Raw genomic sequence first — 26,392 nt, 5'->3', positions numbered from 1 at the left:
CTTCTTCTTCTTCTTCTTCTGCTGCTGCTGCTGCTGCTGCTGCTGCTGCTGCTGCTTCTGCTTCTGCTTCTGCTTCTGCTTCTGCTTCGTGCTTAGTTATCAAGGACCTGAAACCACACTTTGATCTGAGTTTGTTTCAAGCTGGCACCTATGGTCACCTCCAGGCCTCCTAACCTTGTAAAAGCTCTGACATGGTGGGATAGAGAAATGTGTGTTCATGTTAAAAGGTTTATTCACTATCTGCAATGGCCAAAGCTAACATAATTAATTGTGTAATTACTGTACTTGCCAATGCATTTAGGTAGGAAAACTACTATCATGACTTCCACACACAAAAAACCTTTTGCACCTCTAACAAACTACCATTCCCAGGACTCTTGGGGGAAGCCTTGACTGTTAAAGTAGCATAGGTAAAGGGACCCCTGACCATTAGGTCCAGACGTGACCGACTCTGGGGTTGCGGCACTCATCTCGCTTTATTGGCCGAGGGAGCCGGCGTACAGCTTCCGGGTCATGTGGACAGCCTGACTAAGCCACTTCTGGCGAACCAGAGCAGCGCATGGAAACGCCGTTTACCTTCCCGCCGGAGCGGTACCTATTTATCTACTAGCACTTTGATGTTCTTTTGAACTGCTAGGATGGCAGGAGCAGAGAACGAGCAACAGGAGCTCACCCCATCGCAGGGATTCGAACCGCTGACTTTCTGATCGGCAAGTCCTAGGCTCTGTGGTTTAACCCACAGCGCCACCTGTGTCCTGTGTGTTGATGTTACTTTACAACAAAAACAACAAAGATTCTTGTGAAGCATTTATCATAGTATCATGTGTGTGTGAGAGAGTGAGTGAGAGAGAGAGAGAGAAAGCAGACCCTCCAAGTGTCCCTCTTTTCCAGGGACATCCCTGATTGACGGATGTCCCAGTTTCTGATTTGATCCTGGAATGTCCCGCTTTTCCTTAGGATGCCCCTATTTTCATTGGAGAAATGTTGGAGGACATGGCCTTATCTGACCCCCAAGCCGTCTGAAGGCAATCCTGTATAGGGAAGTTTGTTTTATGTTTTTATGTATGCTGGAAGCTGCCCAGAGTGGCCGAGACAAGCCAGTAGGGATGTGTGAGTTTTAAAAAGTAAAATTATTATGAAATGGGACGTCCCTCTTTTCATCGGGAGAAATGTTATGTATATGAGAGGGAGGGAGTTCACTTTTTATCGTCGCAGCAGTCCCTCTCGAGTCTTTTTTACGTTCATAACCAGATTTGCACATCTGGGGCCTAGCCCGTTTCGTTAAGGCCTGAGCTCGCTTGGCTTCCCGTTTCCATGGAGACGGGACGGTTGGTCTCCCTCCCTTTCCCGCGCGCTGCTTTATGAGGTAAAAAACTCGCGCCACGACGCCACACAAAGAAACAAGGGCCAATAAGCAAGGAGGCGGTGACAGCAGAGAAGGAGTGAAGGCTGAAGACGGCGAAGGGCCGCTGTCCTGTCCCCGCCCCTTCCCTCCCTAGCTCCATCCTGATTGGTTAAATTTGAATAACAGCGAGCCGCGCAATGGATGTTGGGAAGCGGGAGGGAACGTTCAAACCGAACCTTCGCCAAAAGGGCTGCGAGAGGGAGAAAAAGGACGAGCGGGGCGGCCTCGGCGAGATGAAGGCGGCCGCGTGAGTGACCCGGGGCGGGGTGGAGTGGCGCCTAGTTAGAGCCCCCCCAGCCTTCCCTTTAAAGTTCTCCCCCCTTCCTCTTTCCCTTACTATTTTCCTCCAACAAAAGCGCCCTTATATCGTGCAGATTCATGTCTGAGATACTGTACTTATCTGCATTTATTATCTCTCTCTCTCTGTATCTATTTGTCATAAAATGTATATGCTGCTTGATTGCAAACTTTGTTAAACGATCTGCAAAAAGTATAAAACAAAAAATGGGTATAAACAGTTAAACAACAATTTAAAATGTTGAAAAAAAATACAAAGCAGCGACAAACAGATTAGAATACAGACCACTGTTTTATGTATCTGGGTAGGCTTGTCTAAATTAAGATGTTTTAACATATACACGCATATGTTTATATAGATAGTTGCCTATTATTATTGTACAGTAATTAATTAATTGCCTTCTAAAGCACTGTCTCAGTGAGATTTACAGATATGGCTAGCAGCAATTTGAAACACAAAATAATGAACACATTTAAAAGACTAAAAATTACTTGTGTGTATATAAAATCGTGTGTGTGTGTGTGAGAGAGAGAGATACCCAGTTGATATCTGTTTTAGATTTGAATTGATTTATATATGCAATGGTTTTAGCACTATTACCTATGTAACTGTTCTGCTTAAGTAATTATATTGAAAATTGCTTTGGGATGCCTTGTGAGAAGTGATTCATAAATGAAATAACATTGAAAAAATTCTCAGATGCATATGCATATAATCTCTCTCACTCTCTTTATAACCTGTATATCAATTTATATAAATAGCATAGATTATATATGAGAGATTCTCTCTCTTGTATTTGTATCGCTTGGTAGCAGGCTGTCTTAACAGGAGAGATTGGAAGCTGGGCTGTATCTGGCCCTGAACTGTTTCTGTTCTAGCTAGCCATAGTAAGAGCTGCTAATAGACTTATAAGAATTGGTGCCTGAGTTTGTTTTATTTCCTCTCCTGTCTTTGTTCCTCAATTCCTTTTGTGACATGTATTTAATACTGTAAGCTTGTAGGCAGAGGCTGTGTTTTTAGTAAGCTGCTGTAGGAGACTTTTTGGCTGAAGAGCAGGGTACAAATGCTCTAAACAAGCAACTACATAATCTATGCATGCTACTTACCGTATTTTTTGCTCTATAAGACTCACTTTTCCCCTCCTAAAAAGTAAGGGGAAATGTGTGTGCGTCTTATGGAGTGAATGCATGCTGCGCAGCTATCCCAGAAGCCAGAACAGCAAGAGGGATTGCTGCTTTCACTGCGCAGTGATCCCTCTTGCTGTTCTGGCTTGTGAGATTCAGAATATTTTTTTCTTGTTTTCCTCCTCGAAAAACTACCGTATTTTTCGCACCATAGGACGCACCTTGTTTTAGAGGGGGGAGAACAAGGGAAAAAAATTCTTCCGCTCTCTGCCCAGCGCCCCTTCAGTGAAGCGGCAGGAAGTGCTGCGCAGAGAGTGGGAGAATTTTCCCCCTCTTGTTTTCCCGCTCTAAAACAAGGTGCCGTTTAAGGTGCGTTCACGCGGCTACCTTGGAAGCCTGGAGAGCTAGAGGGGTCAGTGCGCACCGACCCCTCTCACTCTCCAGGCTTCAGGTTCCTTTCGACCTGCTCTTTGGGGCTGGCGGGGGGAAGCCCACCACCAGCCCTAAAGAGCAGGTCAGGGAGCAGCGGAAAGGCACAGCGGAGAGGCTCCTGCCATAGCCGCGCGTCACCTCTCCAGCCGGGAGAGGGTCGGGGGGGCTGCTTTAGCTCTGCGCATGCTCTCCCGGCTGGAGAGGTGACGCGCGGCTATGGAGGCTCCTGCCATAGCCGCGCGTCACCTCTCCAGCCGGGAGAGGGTCGCAGGGGGCTGCTTTAGCTCTGCGCGCGCTCTCCCGGCTGGAGAGGTGAGGCGCGGCTATAGAGGCTCCTGCCATAGCCGCACGTTACCTCTCCAGCTGGAAGAGGGCCGCGGGGCTATGGTGTCTTCGCTCCATAGGACGCACGCACATTTCCCCTTCAATTTTGAAGGGGAAAAAGTGCGTCCTATAGAGCGAAAAATATGGTAGGTGCGTCTTGTGGTCTGGTGCGTCTTATAGAGCGAAAAATGCGTTAACTAAATCAGGGACATATCTCTAAACTGTGTTACAAAAAAGTGTTACTAGCTTTTTCCAGAGTGACAAATGGCAAAGGAAAAAATGTTAGATTCTTATACAGTAATGACCTTCAACTTTATACACTTCTATCATTTTATAAGCACTGTGATACTACGATCATACAATAGTTAAAAGCAACAGGTTCCTGCCATGAAATGCTAGTTTAAAACAAATGATGCTCCTCTCCAGGCATCAGCTGTGTCACATGAAGGCAGAAACATTCCAGAGTCTGATTTCTTTCCTCTGTGCAACAAAACTGGGAGCTAGGGAGGAACAAAGCAGTTATGTTTGTGAAGCCATCCTTTACACAGGTTAATGTTAACTTGTGAACCAGCTCACTATCTAATTTTTTAAGAGCACAGGATATGATGCTGGCAGAGGCCAGAAGGGATGAATGTTTCTGATAGCCAGCCACCTTGACTACCTTTTCTTTTAACAGAGTAGAGGGATATAAACAAAAGAAATATGTGTGCTCTTCTGTTCCTCCTGTCTCTAGTCTCCACTGTGTTTGAGATTCTTTTTTTACATGGACTTCAACTCTAGCAGAGCATTTAAGACTGGCCTGGAGTCCATTCTAGATTGCCTTTAGCTGAAAGCCACAATATTGGAGAAGGAGGGGTATGTGGGATTGCATATCTTCTAAACTGAAATGCTCTGCATGTGATATTTTGTTTAAGTAGCATTAGTAGTGCAGTGCCTTTCTGCCTTAGCTGTTCTTATGAATGAAAACTATTTCACATGGCTTGTGGTTGACAAGGTGACTTGAAGCACGCTCCTGCATTGTTGTCACACTGATCCCAGAGCAGTCAGGTTATTTGTCTCCTGTGTGCCTTAGTTCTTGATTGACTTGCCTGATGATTTTTCTTTCTTTCTTTTCGTTTCCAGGAAAACCAAAACTCCAAGGAAGCCTGGGCAGAAAAATGGATCTAGCAACAATTTGAAGGACCCTGTTGGGGTAAGTGGCTGATATAGGGGATGGGCATGGGATGTAAATGCAAACTTCATATGATGTGTGTTTTTCTAGATGAATAGGTGAGATGCTCTGACAGCAGACTAACATAGGCAGAGTCTGTAAGCAAATATGGGCACAACTTCATGTTTCCCATGAATATTCTCTCTTCCACCCCTTATCTTCTATGACAGTTAATTGGGGTCTCAGTCAGAGGTTCCTTTCACAACTTTGCCACTTTTATTTACTTTTATTTCTATCCCACATTTTCTCCAAGATACTCAAGGTGGCATTCATGGCTCTCCCACTCTCCATATTGCCCACACATCTACCATATGGGGTAGGGTAGGCTGAGAGGCAGTGGCTGGCCTAAGGTCACCCATTGCATTTCCCAATCAGGTGGGAATTTGAACTTTGTTCTCCTAGGTCAGGGAGATCCCACCTTGGATCCTTTCACATAAATACATCAATGGTTACACTGGTTTAGGTATATAATCATGTGCTAAAAGAATAATGACACCTGACCTTTAACTTGGCTGATCTTTCTGATGCTACAAGATGCTCGTTAGTTTTGTCACACAGTCCTTTGTGAGAGCAATAAGTGGAAATATGTTTTAGGTTTTTTGTCTGATTCCCAGGTACATTAAAAATCTTGGATTTCTGTCTCTGTGGGAAGTCCTCACTTCCAGCCCTGAGGGCAAATTTCTTGGTTCACAGAAAGAAATGATTTTAATGATAGATCCAAGGAAATTGATTTTGTTGTTGCCTCGTCTCTTTTCAGCATTTTCTTAATTCTTGCATTTGGTTGTCAGTTCGATGTCTGTCAGTCAACATTACATGCTATTCAAGCTGTTGGAAGCTATTTTTGTGTGGTCCTCTTTAGGGTTCTTTCAGAAACACCTTTTATATTTCTGCAAACCTTGGGTCCCTCCCCCCCAACCTGCTGTTTTGGTGCTTTTGTTTTGGCTACCTAGTGGTGGGCTCTTTTCCTCCTAAAATGGGGGCTAGTTGTGGAAGTTTCATTTATCTCACCTTCTAGGCTTATTAAGACTTGGAATCTGCAAGCTGTGATATTTCTAAGCACTTTTTCCTTAGGTGTACTGCCGGCTGCGCCCACTCAGTGTGCCAGACCAAGAATGCTGCGTAAAAGTGATCAATACCACAACAGTCCAGGTTCACCCACCAGATGGATACCGAATTTTCCGCAATGGGGAGTATAAGGAGGTAAAGCCTGCTGGAAAGTGTCCAGCAACCAGAAGCTGAAAACTGAGGTTCTGATGGGTTTAGATTTGGATCTTTAACATTTGCAGGGAACTTTCTTCCCTGGAGTACAAATTAAAGCTTTGTAAAAGGCAAAACTTGTAATGAGAGGACAAGTGCCCCTCTCATGGGACATAACAAAGAGATCCTCTGGATAAGACCAAAGGATGGCCTAGTCCAGGAGCCCACAGTGTACAACCAGATGCCCCTGGGAAGCCCACAAGCCATGCATGAGAACAATAGTAGTCTACTGCTTCTCCCCAGCAGCTGGTAGCCAGAGGCTTGCTGCTTCCCTTGATTATGCTCCACTACTGCTTGAGATGGGGAGCTAATAGGATCTTGGGGGAAATTAGAGTAAAATGTGTTTATTAGGAATTAATATGCTGAAGCAATGCTAGACATCCTCTATCAGACATTAGTCAGGAGTCCCAGTATCTATTTTTAGATGTCTATTGAAAACCTTTTTTTAGTTCAGCAAGCCTATCTAGATATAAATTATGTGTATTTTTAAACATTTTACTGCTTTTATCTCTGTGTTATTGATGGTTATTTTAGATTTGCTTGTTTTTCAGAGAGTTTTGCTGATTTTATCTGCGTTTTAGTGATATTTTTATTACATACCGTGCTTAGAGTTTTCTGAGTAAGCAATCAATATTTTTTTTCTAAATTAATAGAAGCAAGACATAATTTGAGGTCTAGAAACAGCAGCAAAGTGCTTGCTTGTTGCTTCATAACAGCTTGTTGTCTTCCTCTTCAGGTTCAATATTCATTCAAAGAGGTTTTTAATGTCGGTGGGACTCAGAAACATGTGTTTGATGTTGTTGCCAAACCTCTAGTGGATGATCTGATTCATGGGAAAAATGGTATGAGAGGATAGAACATTTCATGCTCTAGCTGATATCTAACCACTGATCTCTCTTTTTCTAAACTTGCTAAACTTTCTAAATGCTCCTCCTGCACGTTCTGCTATAACTGCCCAAATATTGATTAGGAACTACTTTATTTTGTACTGATTAAAAGCATATATGGTTTGGAGTATCTTCAGCCCAAATACACCTATAATAGATCATCCAATCTTACTTCATTTTCTGGAGGTCGGTGTAGTTTTAAATTCCTTCTTCATAGCTGCACCTAGGCTGAAGAAATCTTTATTTGAAACTGACATTTGTTTTGACCCTGCTGGGCAGAGAAAGCTTTTTAAAGTTTGTCTTTCTCTGTTCCTGCCTCTGTTGTATTGTTTGGATAGTATGCACTTATGGTACAGTTTGATTCATTGTCGGCCAAAGTGTTTTTTTTTTTTGTGAAACAGAAGGATGAAGTAGACATTTGCCTATAAAATATGTTCTCTTTGACTCTTAGGCCTCCTTTTTACATACGGTGTCACTGGGAGTGGGAAAACTTACACCATGACTGGTTCTCCTGGTGACGGTGGCCTGCTTCCTCGCTGCTTAGACATGATCTTCAACAGCATAGGATCTCTGCAGGCCAAACGATATGTAAGTCTCTTCCTACCAAGTCTTGGTGTGTAAACGGTTCTGTTGCCATTGCCAAATGCTTAACTTATAAATTATTGAATGGACAGGTTGGGATGCATTGCATTTAAAGACACACAATGCAGGTAGAGTCCTGAAAGGCAGGATAGCCCCCTGCAAACCACTTGGGTGGAGTTCAGAGGGTCTCTTTTGCACTTACTGCTTACTCTGTAGCTAACAGAGTTTGTGCTTCTTTTTGTAAAAGGCAAACTGAGATGAAGGGGAAACAATCAACAGCAAAAGTTCAATGTGTAGATCTCATATTTCCTGACGAGTTCTGAATCAGTGCTCCCTATCATGAATGTTAGAAACTTTTGTTGTTGGTTGGACAGGCTTGATTATAAAATTTCTTTCCTGCCCTTCATCATAAATGTGAAGATGACAGCCAGCACAGGGTAAGCCAGGGTTCAAATCCCTCAGCTACTTGAAGCTCACTGGGGAACCCTGGGCAGTTGCTATCTCTCAGCCTAACCTTCCTCACAAGGTTTTTGTGAGGTTAACATAGGATAGTGAGGAGTCAATGTACGCTGCCTTGAGCTCTTTGAAGGAAAAGTGGGACCTAAATGTAACAGATAAACATCAAATCAATGAGCTTGGGGTTTGTAACAACAATTTAAATAAAATACAGTGAGATCAACTCTTCCCATTCCAACTTTTCCCACTTTTAACCCATAATTAAAATATAAAACTACCAATATCTCACATACCTGTCTCTGTGCAGACCCAACAGAATGACAAAATATGACAGAAGAGGGAGGTGTTCCTAAGGTGTGGGGCAGGGCTATCAGTAAGAAGGTCCTGTGGTGGGTCATAGCCCCCTGGCATCCTTCAAAGACTGAATCAGCATTGCCCCTCCCCACCCCAGCTGATCTTAAGGTCCAGGCACGTGAATTTTGAAGGATGTGAGTTTGAGTAGAAATCTTCAGCTGGTGTTGGCTGTCCTTCCTGCTTCCCAGGTCGAGAAGGTCTGGTCTGAGATAGCAGAGACCACTGGCCAATAGCCTAATTGTGACACTATTAGTAAAATAAAATTGCTACTTTCCTCTTGGAAAGACTTACCTTATTTCTGAAAACCTTTTACCTCAGGTGTTCAAGCTGGATGATAAGAATGGGGTTGAGGTGCAGTGTGATGTCGATGCTTTACTTGAACGTCAGAAACGAGAAGCTTTTCAGACCCCGAAAGCTCCATCTAGCAAGTAAGTAGCAATGGGCGGCTGGGACACCCTCATCCCATCAAGGACTGCCATAGATCCGTTGTTAAATATATCAAAATTTTAACTTGCTGTGCTATTTTTTATTTTAAAAGCAGGCGGCAAATTGATCCTGAAATAGCTGATATGATCAATGTCCAAAACAACTGCAAAGCGGAAGAAGTTGATGAAGACAATGTTTACAGTGTGTTTGTCTCCTACATCGAGATCTATAACAACTACATCTATGACCTTTTGGAAGAAGGCCCCTTTGACCCCATCAAACCAAAGTGAGTAAACTTCCTTCAGCCTGGCTCTCTGAATCTGACAGCTAACCAGATTATAGCTACATGGAATGTAAGTGACAGAATTGTGGTCTGGTGTTTCGGATTCCAAAAAGTAAAGTTGGAAATAGATTCCAGATCTGGTGGTTTATGCCTTGGGGAACAAATGGATTGTGTCTGTTTCCAGAACATTGGGCTGAGGTAGTATTGAGGAAATGTTTCTGTAATAGTGAACATTACTGTGAAGCAGTGTCATGCTTACAGTTGCATTGCAGAAGTCAGCTTTGGTACCAAGATGGGTCTTACCTAGCCTTGGCGTAGGCACTATTCTCTTCGTCAACATTTCTTCGACATCTTTGGTCAAGGGTTATGCAGAAGCATCACTGAGCACACTCCTTTTTTCTGAGGCTGGCACTGCCCACAAACAAAAGTCTTCCAAACTCTGGTGTTTGCTGGCTGCGTACATAGGAAGTAGCCCCAAACCAGACTTTTAGGAATGTTCCAAAGACATACAAATTCTGCCACAACTTCACCTAAAAGTCACAGGCATACATTCCAAAAGCAGAAAATGTCTTGGGAAAAGGCTCTGAAAAGGGTTGTGTAGTGGAGAAAAGGCAGTGTGGGCCTGTAATACTTGTAATTTCTTTGCTAGGTGGAGCAGCTGTGGCACTCCAGTGCGAAGTGCTGACTTTATGTATGTGCACAGGTTATATTTTCCTCTTGTTAATGTGCAGTTGGCTGTTTTGCACTTAGTGAAACTGGTGTGATGTCTCCCATTGGCTTTTCTTCCCTGCAGCTTGTTGTTGATAGCTGACATGTACCTGAGTGTTTCGCTCCCTATATGAAGTCTGAATGGCTTGACCTTCCCTCTCTTTCCCTTTTTGCCCGAATAAGCTAATCCTGCATGGCAGCTTGTGCTGTAGCTGACCTTGGCGTGGTTAGTTTTTGGCTTCCCCTTGCTAGCAATAAGTATGTTGGTGCTGGCCGACTCTCATTGACACCCTCACTCTTACAGACTTCCCCAGTCCAAAATTCTCCGTGAGGATCAGAACCACAACATGTATGTTGCAGGATGCACAGAGGTGGAAGTCAAATCCACAGAGGAAGCTTTTGAAGTCTTCTGGAGAGGTAGGAAACTCCCTGGACTCCTCCAAAGTGCTGCCCTTGTGGCAGAGGACTGGCACAGAGCTTCCTGTTCCTGTCTGTTTGAGCCCTGATAGGATAGAGGGTTCATAATGTCCAGTTCTTTGTCTTCTAACAGCAGCCAGGCGGGTGCCTATAGGAAGCCCAAGCAGCAGGGCACAAATGCAACAGGACTAGCCCCACCCTGAAAATCAGTTGCTGAGGGTGGGGGACAATACCCAGTCCTTGTGAAAGCACAGTTGGCATAACTAATTGCCATTGATTGCAATTTGTCTCACACCTTTTAAAAACCACTTGAGCTAATTGACCTGTTTTGTGTTCATGCATATTCCATAAGTCACACATTGTGTCTAGCACTTCCTTTTTTCTGTTCTGTATTGACTGCCATTGAAATTCATTGATTAACCCCAACTTCCAGATACAGGAGAGGGAGAAAATTGTTTCCAGGTCATTTGCAACTGGATAAATCCCCCACATCCTCCTTAAGCTGTCACTCACACAAACAAAATATCCCTCCCCAAATATATTGACTTCTGGGGGGAAATGGTCTCCAAGCCTTGTCCCTTTTGGCTTCCTTTTCCTGTATGTTTTGCTAGCTTGGACCACCTTCAGCTATGGCTCCTAGAACTGTGTGCACACTATGATGCACCAACAACTAGAATGCTATTGATTGCTATGTATTCATTCTCTGCTAGATTAAAGGACTTTTTCCTGCTTTCTATCAAACAGGCCAAAAGAAGAGGCGCATTGCAAACACTCAGCTCAATCGTGAATCCAGCCGTTCCCATAGTGTGTTCCTGATCAAACTGGCCCAGGCGCCACTTGATGCCAGTGGGGATAATGTTCTACAGGTAAAATCGAGAGGGGCTAAGGAGAGCACAGCTTCTCTTTTCTCTCCCCCAACCCATTCCCAAAAGGTAGATCCATTAAATGACGCCCAAGGTATGCGATGTGGAGCTGGTTACAGGTCTCCCAACCAACTTGTGGAGGAAGATTCTTTTCTCTCATTGTCGTTGTTTCTTTATTAAAACTATGACTCCTTCCCTTCTCTTGCAGGACAGAGAGCTGATAACCTTCAGCCAGTTATCTTTGGTTGACTTAGCAGGGAGTGAGAGAACAAACAGAACCAAAGCAGAAGGGAACAGACTACGGGAAGCAGGTAGGGGTTGTGACTTCCTTGTCCAAGCTTTGCCACCCTTTTCGGGCATGAAAACGAAATCTAGCCCCATTCATGAAAGCTTTCCATTGAAGCCTGGTGGGAAACTGTATTCTCTGATAGAGCAAGGAGGGCATTTCAGTTCCTTTGGGGTTTCCCCTTCCACCAGGAGTAGGCGGGGCTAACTTGGCCCAGACTGCCCTGCCTTGTGACTACAAAGGAGGGTCTCTGTCCCCCCCCCCCTTCTCTAGATTCCCTCCCTTACTTAGCAGGGACTTGGATCATTTTCTCAATCAGAGGGTGGGGATTGTTTCCCACCCTCTAGCTTATCAAGAAGAGAAACGGCAACCTCTGCTGCATTGGATTTAAGCCATGAGCACTGCCAGCCTGTCTCTAGTTGCCGGTGGGCTGGCTCTCTTCAGATGTCCCAAGCAACAACTAGAGTGCAGCTTGTGTGTGCCAACCCCACTGACAGCACTTCTAAATCCCCAATAAATGTCCTTATTCTGCCTGGAAAAACCAGGCTTTTCTTACTGTGCTTAGGAGAGTGAGCAGAGTATTTGACTCACCCTGCTAACCTCTGATTCTGCTTTGTCCTCTTGGATGATTGGCAGGTGGCAATGATGGGCAGGTTAAGGCCATCAGGGACGTTTTTCCTTATGCCTTTCTTAAATGGAGTTTAACCAGAATAATGGCTTGTCACAGTAGCAGCCTGTGATAGATTTTCTGTCTTGGAGAAGGAGCTGATAAAAGGTTTTCCAGTGAACTTGAGATCCCCCAGCCTCCGAGGGGAAGCCCTTGGACAATAACAATGGACTGAAAGAAATGAAACTGGGCTTTGATATATTGGCTGATTAATGCTGTACAAAAGGTTCTCTTCTGAGTTTCAGGAAGAGGAGGCTGACAGTTCAATCCCCTGGACTGGATGTATTTAAGAAGACAGTGGGGGCTGGTTGAGGGCAGACAGATTGTGGGGCAGTGCCACATTTGCCCAAACTGGCTAGCCTCCACTACAGTCCAGTCTGAGAGGGCCTCCTGGTGGGCAAAATACATAGAAAGTGCCCTTTACTCTCCCGAGAGCAGGAAATTTACAGTACAAAAATGTCCCTGTTTTTTCAAACCATGTCTTGTGACCATGGCATGGTTTGGGGTGAATAATGGGCTACACCTTTCCCTCTCCCCTCCAGGTAATATTAACCAGTCCCTAATGACTCTGAGGACCTGTATTGAAGCTCTGCGGGAGAACCAAACTTATGGGACCAACAAGGTGTGTGGTTGCTCCCCATTTCTGTGGGTCTCCCTCTCCCCCTGGCAGTATTTCTTCCTGATAACTTTTTTCTTCTTTAGAACTTAAGGACTCTTTTCTTCTTTAGATGGTTCCTTACCGAGACTCTAAACTAACCCATCTCTTCAAGAACTACTTTGATGGAGAAGGCAAAGTGCGCATGATAGTCTGTGTGAACCCAAAGGCTGAAGACTACGATGAGAGTTTGGTAATCTAAATCTTCTTTGAGCTTCCTTGCTCTCATCTTGCTGGAACTGGGATGGAGGGGAGGGCTACCTTTATTTATAAGAGCTTTACATCTGAGGAGGCTGATGGACCCAAACAATGAAGCACAAACCTGCTCTGTAGTGGAACTACCTTTTAGAGCAGAATTAAGTTGTGCTGCGTGTTATAGGATGGGTGGGAGGGAGAGAAAATAATGTGAAATCCTTAGATCTTGCATACACAAATCTGTTGGTGTGCAATTAGGCTTGACTAATGTCTCCATTTCCTGTTTAATTGTGTTGTAAAGTACCAGATCCTACATACTCCCATATATCATTATTTTGTAGCAAGTCCTGCGATTTGCAGAGCTCACCCAAGAAGTAGAGGTTGCGAGGCCTGCTGAGAAGCCAGTCTGCGGCTTAATCCCTGGTCGACGGTTTAAGAACCAGGCCTTTCGGGAGGAGCTCTCACGGCAGCTGGAAATCCGAGGTGGACCGATTGATGGAGGTAAATCACAAGAGACTACTTAGAGTGACCAAAGCGGCATTTATCAAGCAACCAGCAACATAGACCTCTCATTCTAGTTTATTCACCTGTCTTAGCCCTTCCTGCTTTGTACACACACACACTGAACTGCCTGAACATGGTGTTCTGGACCTGTGTTCTCACATTCAATGTTAGCTGGGTAAGAGCAGCAGGAGGTGTGTTGGAAGGAAAAGGGTTAAACCACCACCGTTTTCTCCCCCTCCCCTGCTGCAGAGCCAGTCCCTTCTCACAGAAGGCATCAGGGTATTGTTGCACTTCAGCCACTGTATAATATGAGGTTTGGCCTAGAGTGTGTGTGTATTAACCCTTACGGTCATTTTTGTGGTTATCTTGATAGGCGTGCATTTGAATTAACAGTGTGCCCTGTTCTAGCAACCCTCCATGCACCTGGGATCCAGGCTCGGTACAGAGCATCCTGGCAGCTGTTCCTCCTGTTGGGAGCTTGCCAGAGCCCTGGCCAAGACATGTTCTTGAAACAGCTGCTTCATTGTCTCTTGCAGATCGGGAGCGGTCTATCACAGAGGTGCTGCTGCAGAATTTCCCCCCAATGTCTTCCTGCGAGCTTCTGGACATCCATGATGACCAGACTCTTCCTCGACTGATCGAAGTGCTTGAGAAACGGCATCGCATCCGGCAGATGCTGTCGGAAGAGTTCACCAAAAATGGTGAGCTGTATGACTCTCCTGACCAAAAGTAGTTATGCAGGCAGCTCAGGCGACCTCAGCCTTGGTGGTAACTGACCTGGTGCCCTCCTGTTGCTGCTTAAGTCCACTTCTTATCCTCCCTGGCCGCTGGCTGGGGTTTAAGGGAGTTGGAGTCCTATAATAGCTGGGGGGCACCACGCCTCAGCTATTCCATTTTTTAAAAAAAATCATCTTATGAACACAAGAAAGGGCCTGCTGGATCAGGCCAATTACTCACCAAGTCCAGTATCCTTTTCTCACAGTGGCCCAACCAGATGAGTGGGAAACACTCAGGAAGATCTGAGCCCAACAGCACTCTCCCCTTCTCTGGTTTCCAACAACTAGTATTCAGAAGCATTGCTGCTTCCAACTGTGGCAGCAGAGCATAGCCATCATGGCTTATTCCCATTCATAGCCTCCTCCATGAATTTGTCTAATCTTCTTTTAAAGTCATATAGGCTGGAGGCCATCACTGCCTCCTGTCTGAGTGAGTTCCGTAGTTTAACTGTGTGTTGAAACACTTTATTTTATCTTTCCTGAATCATCCAACCCTCAGCTTCATTGGATATCTAGGCATTGTAGTCTTCTTGCTTATACAGTCTTACCTTGGTTCTTGAATTTAATCAGTTCTGGGAGTCAGTTCGACTCCCAAAACAGTTCGAAAACCAAGGTGTGGCTTCCAATTGGCTACAGCAGCTTCCTGCAGCCAATTGGAAGCCGCATTGGACGTTTGGCTTTCAAAAAAAGTTTGCAAACCGGAACACTCACTTCCAGGTTTGCGGCATTCAGGAACTGATTTGTTCGACAACCAAGACATTTGACTACCAAGATTGACTACCAAGAATCTGATGCATCAGATTCTAAGCAGGGATGCCTTATTTTCTGATCAGAAGATGCAACTGGTAGTGAATTCTCCTAGTATCTGCCACCTGAAGCACTTTGATATTATCTTCTTCTCTGGTTTCTGTCACATGAGGGTTTCCACATAATTCCCATTTTACAAATGTGCTTCCACATCTTTGGGGAGATTCCTTCATTTTATTAGCATGCCGCTTTTCCACAAAGAAATCATTCTCAAAGCAGTTTACAATAAAGAAAACAGGAGAGCATTTTGAAGCAAACACTGCATTTCATAATAACATGGCAAAATATGACAATGGCATATATAACATACAATATATATATATATATAAATGTAACAAGATTATATAAACAACATCTATCCTCTAAGGGCAAAAATGGTAAGGGAGCCTTACGCTTTTACTCTGGTCTTAAAAACACACCTCCCATGACATTGCTCCCATGGAATGACCCAGGCTTCCCTGGCGAGTTGGCCTAATCCAGTCAGTAACGCAGATTGCTTTTTCTTTTTGTTGCAGTGCATTCTGTCAAGGGGATGCTTCAGGAGCTTGACTCGAGTATTGTCTCCAAGGAGAACTATGCACAAGTTAAAATGGCCGAGAGAGACAAATTTATAGCAGCCCAGAAAACTGAGATTGAACGCCTAGAAAAGAAAGCAAAAACTCTGGAATACAAGGTTTGGGTTCTGTGCCTTTATGTTCTTTAAGCATGTGGCCTATTTCGTATAAGTCTAGGAGTGCAGCATCTCAGGCCCAGAGGCCAAATGCGGCCCTCCAGCATTCCCCATCTGGCCCCTAGGATGCTACCCAGGACACACCCCTGTTAACTCTGCTCCTTGAGGGTGTTTGCCTGGCTGGAATGTGTCCTTAAAACTTGAGAATGCTGTGTGTGTGCATGGAGAGAGAGAACTCTCTGGTTTTTGTATGGCTGGAGTGTGGCTTGTGCATAAGAGTCTCTATGGTTCTGCCCACCATTGACTGCTGCCCTGCTGCCCACAGGATGGAGTGGCTCTCAGCCTGCAAAAGGATTCCTGTTTTCCTCTCCCCACCCTAGTGCAAGTGGAACTCTTGTAACTTGCTGAGCACTATGCTAACCTAGAAGTTGCAAGTATGATAGCTTTTTTGACTTGCTGTCCAGCGGCGATCATTTTTGAGGCTGTCGTCTTGAAACAGGGGTGTCCTCTTTGCACCTGCCTGAAAGTTGCAAATTATGCATGTTTTGACATTCATTTGCGGTGCAGGTTCTTTCTTTGCCCCAAAACCTCCCCTCTATTTTGGATGTAAGGGTGGGTGTGGATATGGAAGCAGGGGGTGTAAAAATGAAGTTTTCGGAACAGAAAGCTGACTTTGTCTTACCAGATCGAGATCTTGGAGAAAACGACGACAATTTACGAAGAGGAGAAGCGCAACTTGCAGCAGGAGCTGGAAAGCAAGAGCCAGAAGCTGCAGAGACAAGTTTCTGACAAGCGCCGCCTTGAAGCACGGTTGCAAGGCATGGTGACGGAGACAACAATGAAGTGGGAGAAGGAATGCGTAAGTGTTGTGTGTGCCCACACACTGGGGCAGATACTGTTTTGGAGGCAAGCTGCTTGAGGCACAATCCGAATGCTTCCAGGCAAAAGTTCCTAGCACACTTCATATTGAGTCAGACCATTGGTTCATCTAACTAAGTACTGTCTACATTGACTGCCAGCAGCTCACCAGGGTTTCAGTCTTTCCCAGCCCTACCTGGACATGCCAGGGGTAGAACCCATGACCTTTTGTATTGCAAGGCAGGTGTTATGCTGCTCCCTGCTGCCTGTCATTTTACCATGAGGCAGTGCTGGAGATCATTTGAGCCATTCCCTGCTACGCATTAGGGGTTTTTGAATGTTTTATGTAGTTTTGTAGTAGTTTTATGTAGGTTTTCAATTTCATTGTTCTGCATGGGACAATGACAGTAAAGATATCATATATCGTATGAGAGCTGGCAGGAAAGGGTTAATGCAGTCCTCCTAGTTCTCTGCTCTGCCTCCTATGCAGAAGGAATTGAGCTGTTGGACTCCTGGCTAATTTGGGAATCCCCTGCTGATCTATGTGGTCCTCTGCTTATTTGTGTGCATGAGATATATTGATTTTTGTTCCTGGTTTTTCTGTTTGTGTGTGTTTTCCCCCTCAAGCCTGACCAGGAGAAAGGTACTTTGGGTGTCCATGACATGTTGAGGACTTTCGTTCGTTCATTTTCTTCCTCTCTACCATGGCTGCAAAGGCATCCTTGGGTGCCTGTACCATGCCCAGCAGCCCACAGTCTCCTCTCTACTGGGACAATATGAAAGGGATAAGAGGAAGTCTGTATGCCCCAAAAGCTTTGATGACTGACTCTCTGGTCCAGGCAAAAGGGGATCCTATCTACCCCCACCAAGGGCCCAGGGAATCATTCATCTGTGTGATTGTGGTATCCACCCCACAGGAAAGACAGTCTTTGTGCTGCTGCTCAATATTTGCAGGGCTCTTGGGGGGAGGTAACATGTCCTCTTCCACGGGCCCATAGCATCTTCTCTTCCTGTGGTCCTGTCCGGAGCCCTTTCTAGCACCACTTGGCTCTCTCTCGCAGGAGCGGCGGGTGGCAGCCAAGCAGCTGGAGATGCAGAACAAGCTCTGGGTGAAAGATGAAAAACTGAAGCAGCTGAAAGCCATCGTCACGGAACCCAAGGGCAGCAAACCGGAGCGGCCTTCTCGGGAGAAGGATCGGGAGAAGCCCCTGCAGAGGTCCCTGTCGCCTCCTCCAGTCCCTGTAGGTTGTCTTTAAGTGTCTCTTATGTGTGTGTCTGTGCGTCAGGCAGAAGCATTAGAGAAGCTGAACTGTTCAGCCTGGGTGGCTTTCCGGGGCTAGGGGATTTTGTAGTCCAGTAAGGGAATTTGGCTGCAAGTGCGCCGAGTCCCTGCCTCTGTTCCCTGCTTTTGTTCTTTCCCCCAAACCCTCTGTAAATCTGCTTAATTCAGACCGGTAGATCTGGGGGCCACGGTGGGTGTCTGCCTGTGCCGGAATCTGTGGGCTGACTGACTCTCTCTTCCCTCTCCTTGTTTGCTAACTGCACCTCTCTTCAGTTTTCTAGTCCCTGTGTCACTCAGCTCCCTAACACCACCAACTTGCCTGCCGCAAGCCAGCCACAGCTGCACAGGCGTTCTAACTCCTGCAGCAGCATTTCGGTGGCCTCCTGCATCTCGGAATGGGAGCAGAGGACGCCTACTCAGAGCAGCAAGCACCCCGGCGGTGGTGGCAGTGGCGTGCCCAAAGGCAGGAGTAGACCTCAGGAGCTCCAGCAAGCTAGGCACTGTGCCATGTCAGACAGAAGGCGAGGCATGTGCTGGACCGGCGCCCTCGAGGTCCCCAGCGGTAGAGAGGCTCTAGAGGTAGAAGAGGACCTGTGCTGCAGGGTTAGTGCTGCTCCTCCTAGCTGGGGCTTGATGCTGGGGTGAGCCTGGCACAGTGGCTCAAAGGTTGCCTTTCCCCATCCCCCGAAAGCCATGGAGAGCGCAGCAAAAGCAAAATCGTGAGAATACAATATATAAGAATTAAAAGAAGCAGTAAAAATAAAAATTTAAAAATCAACATGCATAGTTAATCTGCTATCTCCCACCTTCAGCTGCACCACAGACACACTGTGGACCACCTGAATTAAGCTTACAGACCAGTTTGGGACTTAATTTTGGAGCCCAAACAAAACCTTTCTAGGACATGGATTCTAGCCAGACTTTGCTTGTCGCATGGCTTTCCCGCATCTGGGGCTGGGTAGCTACTTTTAATTGACTCTCCATTATAAAGATCTGAAATATGTTTTATGCTAGACTTCTCAACATGTAAAACCTGCGTCTTTTTTTGCTTTAAATTGCTATGGGGTAGCTTTACAAATAGTTGAAATCTCTTTCAGTTGGGATTGTTTAAAGCACACACTTAAATCTGTTGCCAGCCAGTCCCAAACACGTCAGCTTGCTTAAACTTCTTCAAACAGTGAGATCAGCCTATCGATGCAAACCAGCTGTAAATCAAAACTTATACTGTACTTGCCTCCAATCAAGAGTTCTTGATTTTCTTTCTCTGCGTCAAGCAAGGGCAATCAAAACTTTGGAAAGGGCACCTGACAGTGCGGTGGTGTTTGGGTCACAATGTGTGACTCTGCGCCCATCTTTCCCATTAGCCGTGCTGATGAGAGTTGTAGTCTAGAAGGCTAGGGGGCACCAGGTTGGGAAAGGTTCTTCTAGAGCCCTGGGGTGCTGGGTGGACCAGTATAACTAACAGGCCAGTTCCATGAAATGGGACAGTAGCCACTGTGGGCAACAAGGCTGCTACAATGCCTTGTAGGCTAAGCATAGGTGACTATGGAAGGCAAAGTTCATGGGCTGTAGCTGATGCTATTCCAACTCAGGGTAGGCCCATTGGCATTAATGAGCTTCAGTGAGTCATTCCCAATAGCTTTAATGAGTCTACTCTGAGTAGGACAAGCATTGGATACACCCCCATGAAATCTTATTACTTAGGTTTTCCTGAATGTGGGGATGTGAGGAATATGGGGTTGTCCCATGGTTGAGCCACCTGCCCCCATCAGTCCTGACCACTGGCTATGTAGGTTGGAGTTGATGGGACTTGTAGTCCAACAATGTGGAAGGACTTTTCCTTTCATGAGAAAGGAATTATAAGTGCATGGAGTTGTCCAGGCTATTTGTCCCTCTAGCCCAGAATGTGCTCTGGTATGAAGGGGGCCTTTCCTGTCACTTCTAGTTTGACTCATCCAACAACCAGTACCATAGATGCAATCCTGGGCCTTCTGCGTCCAAAGATCTTGAGCTACATGATCCCTCTCCAAGCTGGTCTTCTGGGTTCCTGTTGCTCTATAGCCACATTTCACAGCTGCTTATGGTGGCTCCCACTGAGCACATGTCCAGCAGTCATGCTAATGGGAGCTGTGGTCCAAAGCACTAGAAGATACACAAGTGGGTGAGGACTGTCCTGGGAAAACCTGGTGGCCAGGGCAGCTTGTTGGACCTTATAATGGTGATCAGGCCTACTTGAGAGCAAAGGTTACCTTGTCCCAACATTTCTCATCCCCGCTCTCTGTGTGGCTGTGAAACAGCATTTTATCTCTGGAGCATTTAAGCTCAGAGTGTCCATCAGCAGGGCAAAAGGCAAAGAGGCAGGAACGTTTGATGCTCAGCCAACTTAGGAAATCTTTTCAGATGGGGGTGTTGCATTTGTCTTCTCTTTTGTGTGCGTACTTGATTTGGCCTATTAGAATTGCAGAGTTTTGCCCATGGACTGACCCCACCCTCCTTGCCCCCAGCCTGGTAATGTGCCTGTGTTCAACACTGTTGCTCTAAAATCAAGACTACTTGTTATCCTTTGCTCTTCCTTTTCTATCTCTTCCACCCTCCCCCAAATACTACAATTGCACCTATAAGATTTATGCACAACACTGAAGGGAAATCTTAAGTGTTGGGGATGAGAATAAAGTGACTAAAGATTTTGAATTGCTTTGTTGACTTGGCTCTCCAAAGATAAGCTTGGGTGAAATTTGCTGCTCATCCCCTCTGCATCTCTCTCTTCCTTTTGGGACCCACTTAGAATGCTCCGCCAGTTCGCATCCGGCACAGGCGCTCTCGTTCAGCCGGGGAGAGATGGGTGGACCACAAGCCTCCCTCCAATGTCCAGACTGAGACAGTCATGCAGCCCCACGTCCCCCACTCCATCACAGTGGCGGCTGCCAACGAGAAGGCCCTAGCCAAGTGTGACAAGTACATGCTGACCCACCAGGAGCTGGCTTCCGATGGGGAGATTGAGACAAAGCTCATCAAGGTAAAGGGGGCCAGCAATCAAGCAGGCAGTCAAGGGAGCTTTCCCAAATGTGTGCCTATTTTCTAACAAAGTCCTCCAAGCAAACTTTGAGGCTTGTTGGGCTGCAAAGCAGCTGAACTCTCATGGGGCCATTAGAATTCTACACATTTAGAGCAGAGGGGTGTGTGGAGAGATGCATACAAATGACAGTTGCATATTGCACACCATTAACTGGCATGATTTCAACCTTGGGCGGTTGAAAGCTGGCCGGTTGAAATCCCAGAAATTAATTGCATGCAGGGCAGAGAGCTCCAAAGCTCCTTTTGCACTGAGTTTTCCTGGCATGGAAAGTGCTTTTTAATCTCTCAGACTTGCTTACTGGGCTCGGAGATGCTCTTGTGAGATCTCACGGGAACTCAGATGGCCCTGCGAGATTTTGTGAGAGCATCCCAGAGCTTGGCAAGAAAGGCAGGGATGGTTGCCTGGGGGCAGTTTAGGGGTATGTTTTTAGCATATACGTGCCCTTCCTGGAATGCAGCCCACAATACATGATTCTACTGCATCAAGTTACATTTTCACTGCCTTCAAACCCAGGCTAGGCTTCCTAGGCTGGTCTGGCCTGATCTATATATCTGTAAAAATGGAGCACAGTTAAAACAATACAAGAGTGGGAACCTCAGCTGCCCCCCTCACGATGCAAAGAGCTTCTTCACTGTTCCTGTCTTATAGGGTGATGTTTACAAGACCAGAGGAGGTGGCCAGGCAGTGCAGTTCACAGAGATAGAGACCCTGAAGCAAGAGTCTCCAACAGGGTGAGTTTTCTAGCCCAGTTTTCTTACCCTCTTAAAACGCACAGAACCATGTCCATTCATGGGGCTTCTCTTGCTCCTGGGAGTAGGAGGAGGGCCCAGTGAGACTGCTGTAACTTAGTATCATGACATAAAGTATTTATGTTTATGTTTTTAAATACGTTGTAAGCCACTTGGAGAACTCTGTGTACCCAAGGCTAGTAAATAATATGAGGCAGGTTCCTGCTGGAAGGCCAAGAAGTGCATCTCCCAGTGGATTTGATCAGACTTGAAGTTTTCAGGGCAGGATCAGGTTTGATGAGCAATCCTTTAAACTAACCATTTGCTTTTTCCAGATGAGTAGCCATAAAATGCAATACAAACATAGAACTATCCTTAAAACAAGTTCCATTTGAGATCAAGGTATAAAAATACGCAGTAAACCAAAAAAATGGTTGTCGGAAAATGATGGCAGTCTTGATGTGGGGGGCAGCTATTTCTCCCCCCCCCCCTTTAATCTGTGACTAGTTTACCTAACCTCTGGACAGGGTGTTGGACCTTGAAGGCCTTGGCTTGTGAATCTGCCAGGCACCCTATTGTGGCTTGCTTCTATCAGCTGGACACAGCTTCCCCTCAACTGATGTTCCTTTGCTTCTTCTAGCCGCAAGCGAAGATCGTCTCCCTCCAGCCGTTCACCTGCAGAGGAGGGTACAGAGTCTGAGTGGACAGATGTAGAAACAAGAGTAAGTTCCAGGGAGGCCCTTCTTTGTGTGCTGCCTCCATGAGAGATCTGGAGTGTGGCAGTACGAGAATGGGCCTTTTCTGCAGTGGCTCCCTGTTTGTGGAATGTTCTCCCTGGGGAAGTTTGGCTGGCACCTTCATTATACACCTTTAGGTGCCAGGCAAAAATTTTCCTCTTTAACCAGGTTTTTGGCTGATTGCCATCTGGTGCCCTTTTAAAATGTGCTGTGGAAGGGGGGGGGTTATTGGGTTGTCGTTTTTATTATGTATTTTGTGATTTTATGTTGTGAACTGCCCTGAGATCTACAGGTATAGAGCAATATACAGTGGTGCCCCGCAAGACGAATGCCTCACAAGACGAAAAACCCGCAAGACGAAAGGGTTTTTCGGTTTTTGCGTTGCTTCGCTAGACGATTTTCCCTATGGGCTTGCTTCGCAAGAAGAAAGCCCATAGGGAAATCTCCGGGGACCTCTTTTAAATGCTGGCGGTGGGGAGCAAAGCCTTTCCCCCCCCTCCGGCCTTCAGAAGAGGTCCAGGAAGGCCGGCGGGGGCCGAAAGGCTTTGCTCCCCACCGCCAGCATTTTAAAAGCGGTCCGGGATAGCAGGGAAGCGCTTCCCGCTATCCCGGACGGCTTTTGAAGGCAGGCGGGGGGGAGCAAAGACTTTTGCCCCCCGCCAGCCTTCAGAAGAGCTCCTGGACCTCTTCTGAAGGCCGGCGGGGGCAAAAGTCTTTGCTCCCCCCTGCCTGCCTTCCCGGGAGAGCAGAAAAACGCGCTGCGATTCTCCGCTCTCCCCGACGGCTTTTGAAGGCAGGCGGGGGGGAGCAAAGACATTCGCCCCCCGCCGGCCTTCAGAAGAGGTCCTGGACCTCTTCTGAAGGCTGGCGGGGGGCGAAAGTCTTTGTCCCCCCTGCCAGCCTTCCCGGGGGCTTTTAAATTGCCCCAGGACAGCGGAGAATTCCTCCGCTGTCCCGGGGCGATTTTAAAATGCTGGCGGGCGGCAGCGCTGCCGTCCGCCAGCATTTTAAGATCGCCCGGGACAGCGGAGGACTTTTCTGCTGTCCGGGGCGATCTTAAAATGCTGGCGGGCGGCAGCGAAGCCTTCGCTGCCGCCCGCCAGCATTCTAAAAAACCCCGGGACAGCGGAGGCTGTCCGGGGCGATCTTAAAATGCTGGCGGGCGGCAGCGAAACCTTCGCTGCCGCCCGCCAGCATTTTAAAAAACACCGGGACAGTGGAGGCTGTCCGGGGCGATCTTAAAATGCTGGCGGGCGGCAGCGCGGAGAAGTCCTCTGCTGTCCCGGTTTTTTTTTTTAAAATGCTGGGGGTGGGAAGAAAAGCCCTTGTCCGCCCCACCCCCCAGCCTTCAGAAGAGGTCGGGGAACAGATTGATTTTCAATGCATTCCTATGGGAAACCGTGCTTCGCAAGACGAAAAACTCGCAAGACGAAAAGACTTGCGGAACGAATTAATTTCGTCTTGCGAGGCACCACTGTACAATTATATATTTTTTTGTTATTGTTGTTGGTGATATTATTATTATTATTATTATTATTATTATTATTATTATTATTAAGCTTGGTGTAACCCAGGGTGGGGGGTGAGCAGCAAAGACTGCTTCTGAGTTGCCTCTTGATCCCATGTGGTCTCTCTGTGTTTCTCTGTCCAGTGTTCTGTCGCAGTGGAGATGAAGGCAGGCTCTCACCTGGGGCCTGGATACCAGCACCACGCTCAGCCCAAGTATGTTTCTCTCTCCTCACCCCTCACTCCTAAATACTGAACAAGGCTTTCTGCTTCCCTAAGCTTGCAGCTTTGTGCTCTTGAGAAAGCTGGGTTTGGAACCAGAACCAAGCTTTCTGCTTAGGGCCTGAAGACGAACAGGAGCTGTGCCTGGGAGATGCTGGCTTTGGGGTGGGGGGCAGAGGGGGCAGAGTTTATTATTGAGGTTTGGCCTCTTGCAGATAGGTGCCGACCAAGCTGTGGAAGTGATCTCTTCAGCTCAGGGGACGAAAACATGGCAGTTTTACAAGACATGTTAACAGGCAGGAAAGAGGGCATCAGAGGTAAAAAAAAGAAACGAAAAAGTTACTGAAAGTTCTGAGTGGGGAAAAGCTATCATCAGGACCTGGAGAAACCTGTAAGGTAGTGCTGTGTTTGAGTTACAGAGAAGGCAGGATGTTCCATAGGACAAGGAAGCCTGCTCATACTCTGCACCCCCTCCCCTCACTGGCTTCTGGATTTCCTTGCTGGGTGTTCCTCACATATATTTTACAGCCGCACAGGCTAGAATCCTTTTTTGTCCTCTGGGGTGCCAAATCCTGCCCTGCCTTGGGCAGTTGCTGCTTCCTGCGTCGGCCCCTCCTGACCAATTGGCTCAACTGCATAAAGTTTTTCTTGAAGGTTTTGTCTGCTGGGTAGAGGTGGGGGAGATGTTGGGATCTGACAGCAGCTCCTGGGAGCCAAAGGGCCGGAAATAGCCTCTTGCAGGAGTCGCTGCGGGGACACAAGGAGGTTTTGGGGGCTGCCTCATCACAAGGGGCTCTGCTTGAACACTGAGAATTTTACATCGATCATGTCCTTCCAACTTTGGTGTGTGTGATGGATGATCACAAACCTTTCTTTCCTTTGCAGGCGCAGAAAACCATGAACTATTGGAGATTCCTCCTAGGACTTCTTTGGCAAAGGGATTATTTGCAGGCCTACATATGTTAGGCAAGGAAAGAGCCAAATATATAATAAAAGTACATTTTTTTCCTTTGGCTCTCTTCTGTTGTGGCATTGAAGAAGACAACCTTGTTTTGTTCTGTTACCTCTTGACTGGATATAAGACTCCCTTGCACAGGGCTCAGCTGTGTTCCTTGCCATCATTTTTTGTCTTCTTATGGGTATTTTTTATGAGACTGTATTAAAAATGTGCTGCTATTTATTTAGCTGTCCTGATGCACTTTAGAATGATCTTGACGCCTGTTTAGAGTGGCAGTCCTGGCAGTCCTGCCCAAGCTTTCAGCTGGGAATGGCTTTGTCCTTAGACTGGGAGCATCTGTGCCCCTGCAAACCGGTGGAGAAGGCCTTTTCCTGCCAATGTATTCTGAGCAGTGGGAGGGATGGGGCTCTCGGCGCTGGCTACCTTCTCTCTTTGTTTTGTTTGCTATGCATGATTGTAACGGGGCACGATGAGTAGACATCTGTGTAGGAAGGTGACTATATTCACGTGTGATATATATGTATATTTTAAAGGGCTGAATTTGCCAATAAATTTTCACAGCATCTTGCATTCTGTGGTCTTCCTCGTCTACTTCTAACATATCTGGCAGTACTTTTAAAAAAGCTTTCTCCCCTCCCATTGACATCATCGAGACGGAAATGGCCACAGCCCGTCATCTGGGGTGAAGTTTGTTGATAAAACGAAGGGGCATTTGATGTGGCATGACTTTGTTCTCCCTGCAACATAGCCAAGATTGGCCCCAGCTGCCGGAGGAACTTGTAGAGGTGGAATGGAAACAGTTCAGAAAAGCACAACCAATACATTCAAGGGAATGAACATTCCCTGATGAGGAATAATTAAAATACTTGGGGCATTTTAGTTTAAAAAGGCGAGTACATGCTAGAGGTGTATAAGAATTACTGGTGGTGTGGAGCAGATAGAGATTTTGTTCTCCCTTTTTCATAATGCTTGGACTCCCAATGGGCTCATCCAGCGAAGCTGAATGTTGGGAGATTGGGGATTGACACACATCATGTATTGCATTACAATTTCATCTTGTGCTGGAGTTCTGTTCCAGGTATGGTGTGTAACTGCCACGGTGCTAGCATGCTTCTGGGGCTAATGCACCAGTTAAACACTACCTTACTTCCTGGGTAAGTCCTGCTCAGTGCGTGGCCTCTGGGATGCTCTTGAGGCCACCCAAGTTCCTGCAAGATCTTGTGAGAGCACCCTAGAGCCCGTGTGCTGAGCAGGATTTGCCTGGTAAGCAAGGCAGACAGCTTAAAAGCACTTTCCACATAGGGAAAACCCAGCACAAAAAGCTTTTAAGCTTTCTGCCTTGCATGCATTTAATTTACACAATTTTAGCCGTTTGATTTTCAATTCTGCATAAGATGCAACTGTTCTGTATTTACTCATTGAATTCATATCCCACCCTT

General features: G+C 46.4%; 1 protein-coding gene across 8 annotated transcripts; it reads left to right on the top strand.

Moving 5' to 3' along the window:
• The first annotated feature begins 1,426 nt into the window (after positions 1-1,426).
• Positions 1,427-25,521, top strand: KIF23 (kinesin family member 23). Of its 8 annotated transcripts, XR_014162893.1 has the most exons (25): positions 1,428-1,652; positions 4,706-4,775; positions 5,865-5,993; positions 6,787-6,892; positions 7,389-7,525; positions 8,648-8,757; positions 8,868-9,041; positions 9,688-9,729; positions 10,051-10,163; positions 10,908-11,029; positions 11,235-11,337; positions 12,522-12,601; positions 12,708-12,827; positions 13,171-13,330; positions 13,870-14,034; positions 15,432-15,589; positions 16,272-16,445; positions 17,506-17,685; positions 18,000-18,329; positions 20,512-20,742; positions 21,451-21,533; positions 22,171-22,252; positions 23,919-23,989; positions 24,211-24,312; positions 24,881-25,521. XR_014162893.1 is itself a non-coding variant. In XM_081888478.1 (24 exons), the coding sequence occupies exons 1-24, from the start codon at positions 1,543-1,545 to the stop codon at positions 24,894-24,896; spliced, it is 3,063 nt and encodes a 1,020-aa protein (XP_081744604.1). In that variant the 5' UTR covers positions 1,427-1,542; the 3' UTR covers positions 24,897-25,521. The 8 variants fall into 8 exon arrangements, 7 of the variants coding, with proteins under 7 accessions (XP_081744604.1, XP_081744603.1, XP_081744606.1 ...); XM_081888478.1 differs by lacking the exon at positions 24,211-24,312 and having other exon boundaries at positions 1,427-1,652; positions 8,871-9,041; XM_081888477.1 differs by lacking the exon at positions 24,211-24,312.
• Positions 25,522-26,392: the final 871 nt, after the last annotated feature.

Source organism: Podarcis melisellensis, assembly GCF_964234715.1.
Source record: "Podarcis melisellensis genome assembly, chromosome: 14".
Taxonomy (NCBI): Eukaryota; Metazoa; Chordata; class Lepidosauria; order Squamata; family Lacertidae; genus Podarcis; species Podarcis melisellensis.
The sequence above is the reverse complement of the archived record's forward strand: the minus strand, read 5'-3'. Positions and strand labels throughout refer to the sequence as shown.

Bases quoted from the DNA above. Each gene is read 5' to 3' on its own strand.
- KIF23 (XM_081888477.1), top strand. From the start codon at position 1,543: ATGGATGTTGGGAAGCGGGAGGGAACGTTCAAACCGAACCTTCGCCAA. The intron at 7,526-8,647 runs GTAAGTCTCTTC...CTTTTACCTCAG, and splicing joins CTCTGCAGGCCAAACGATAT to GTGTTCAAGCTGGATGATAA. The intron at 22,253-23,918 runs GTAAGTTCCAGG...TTCTCTGTCCAG, and splicing joins GGACAGATGTAGAAACAAGA to TGTTCTGTCGCAGTGGAGAT.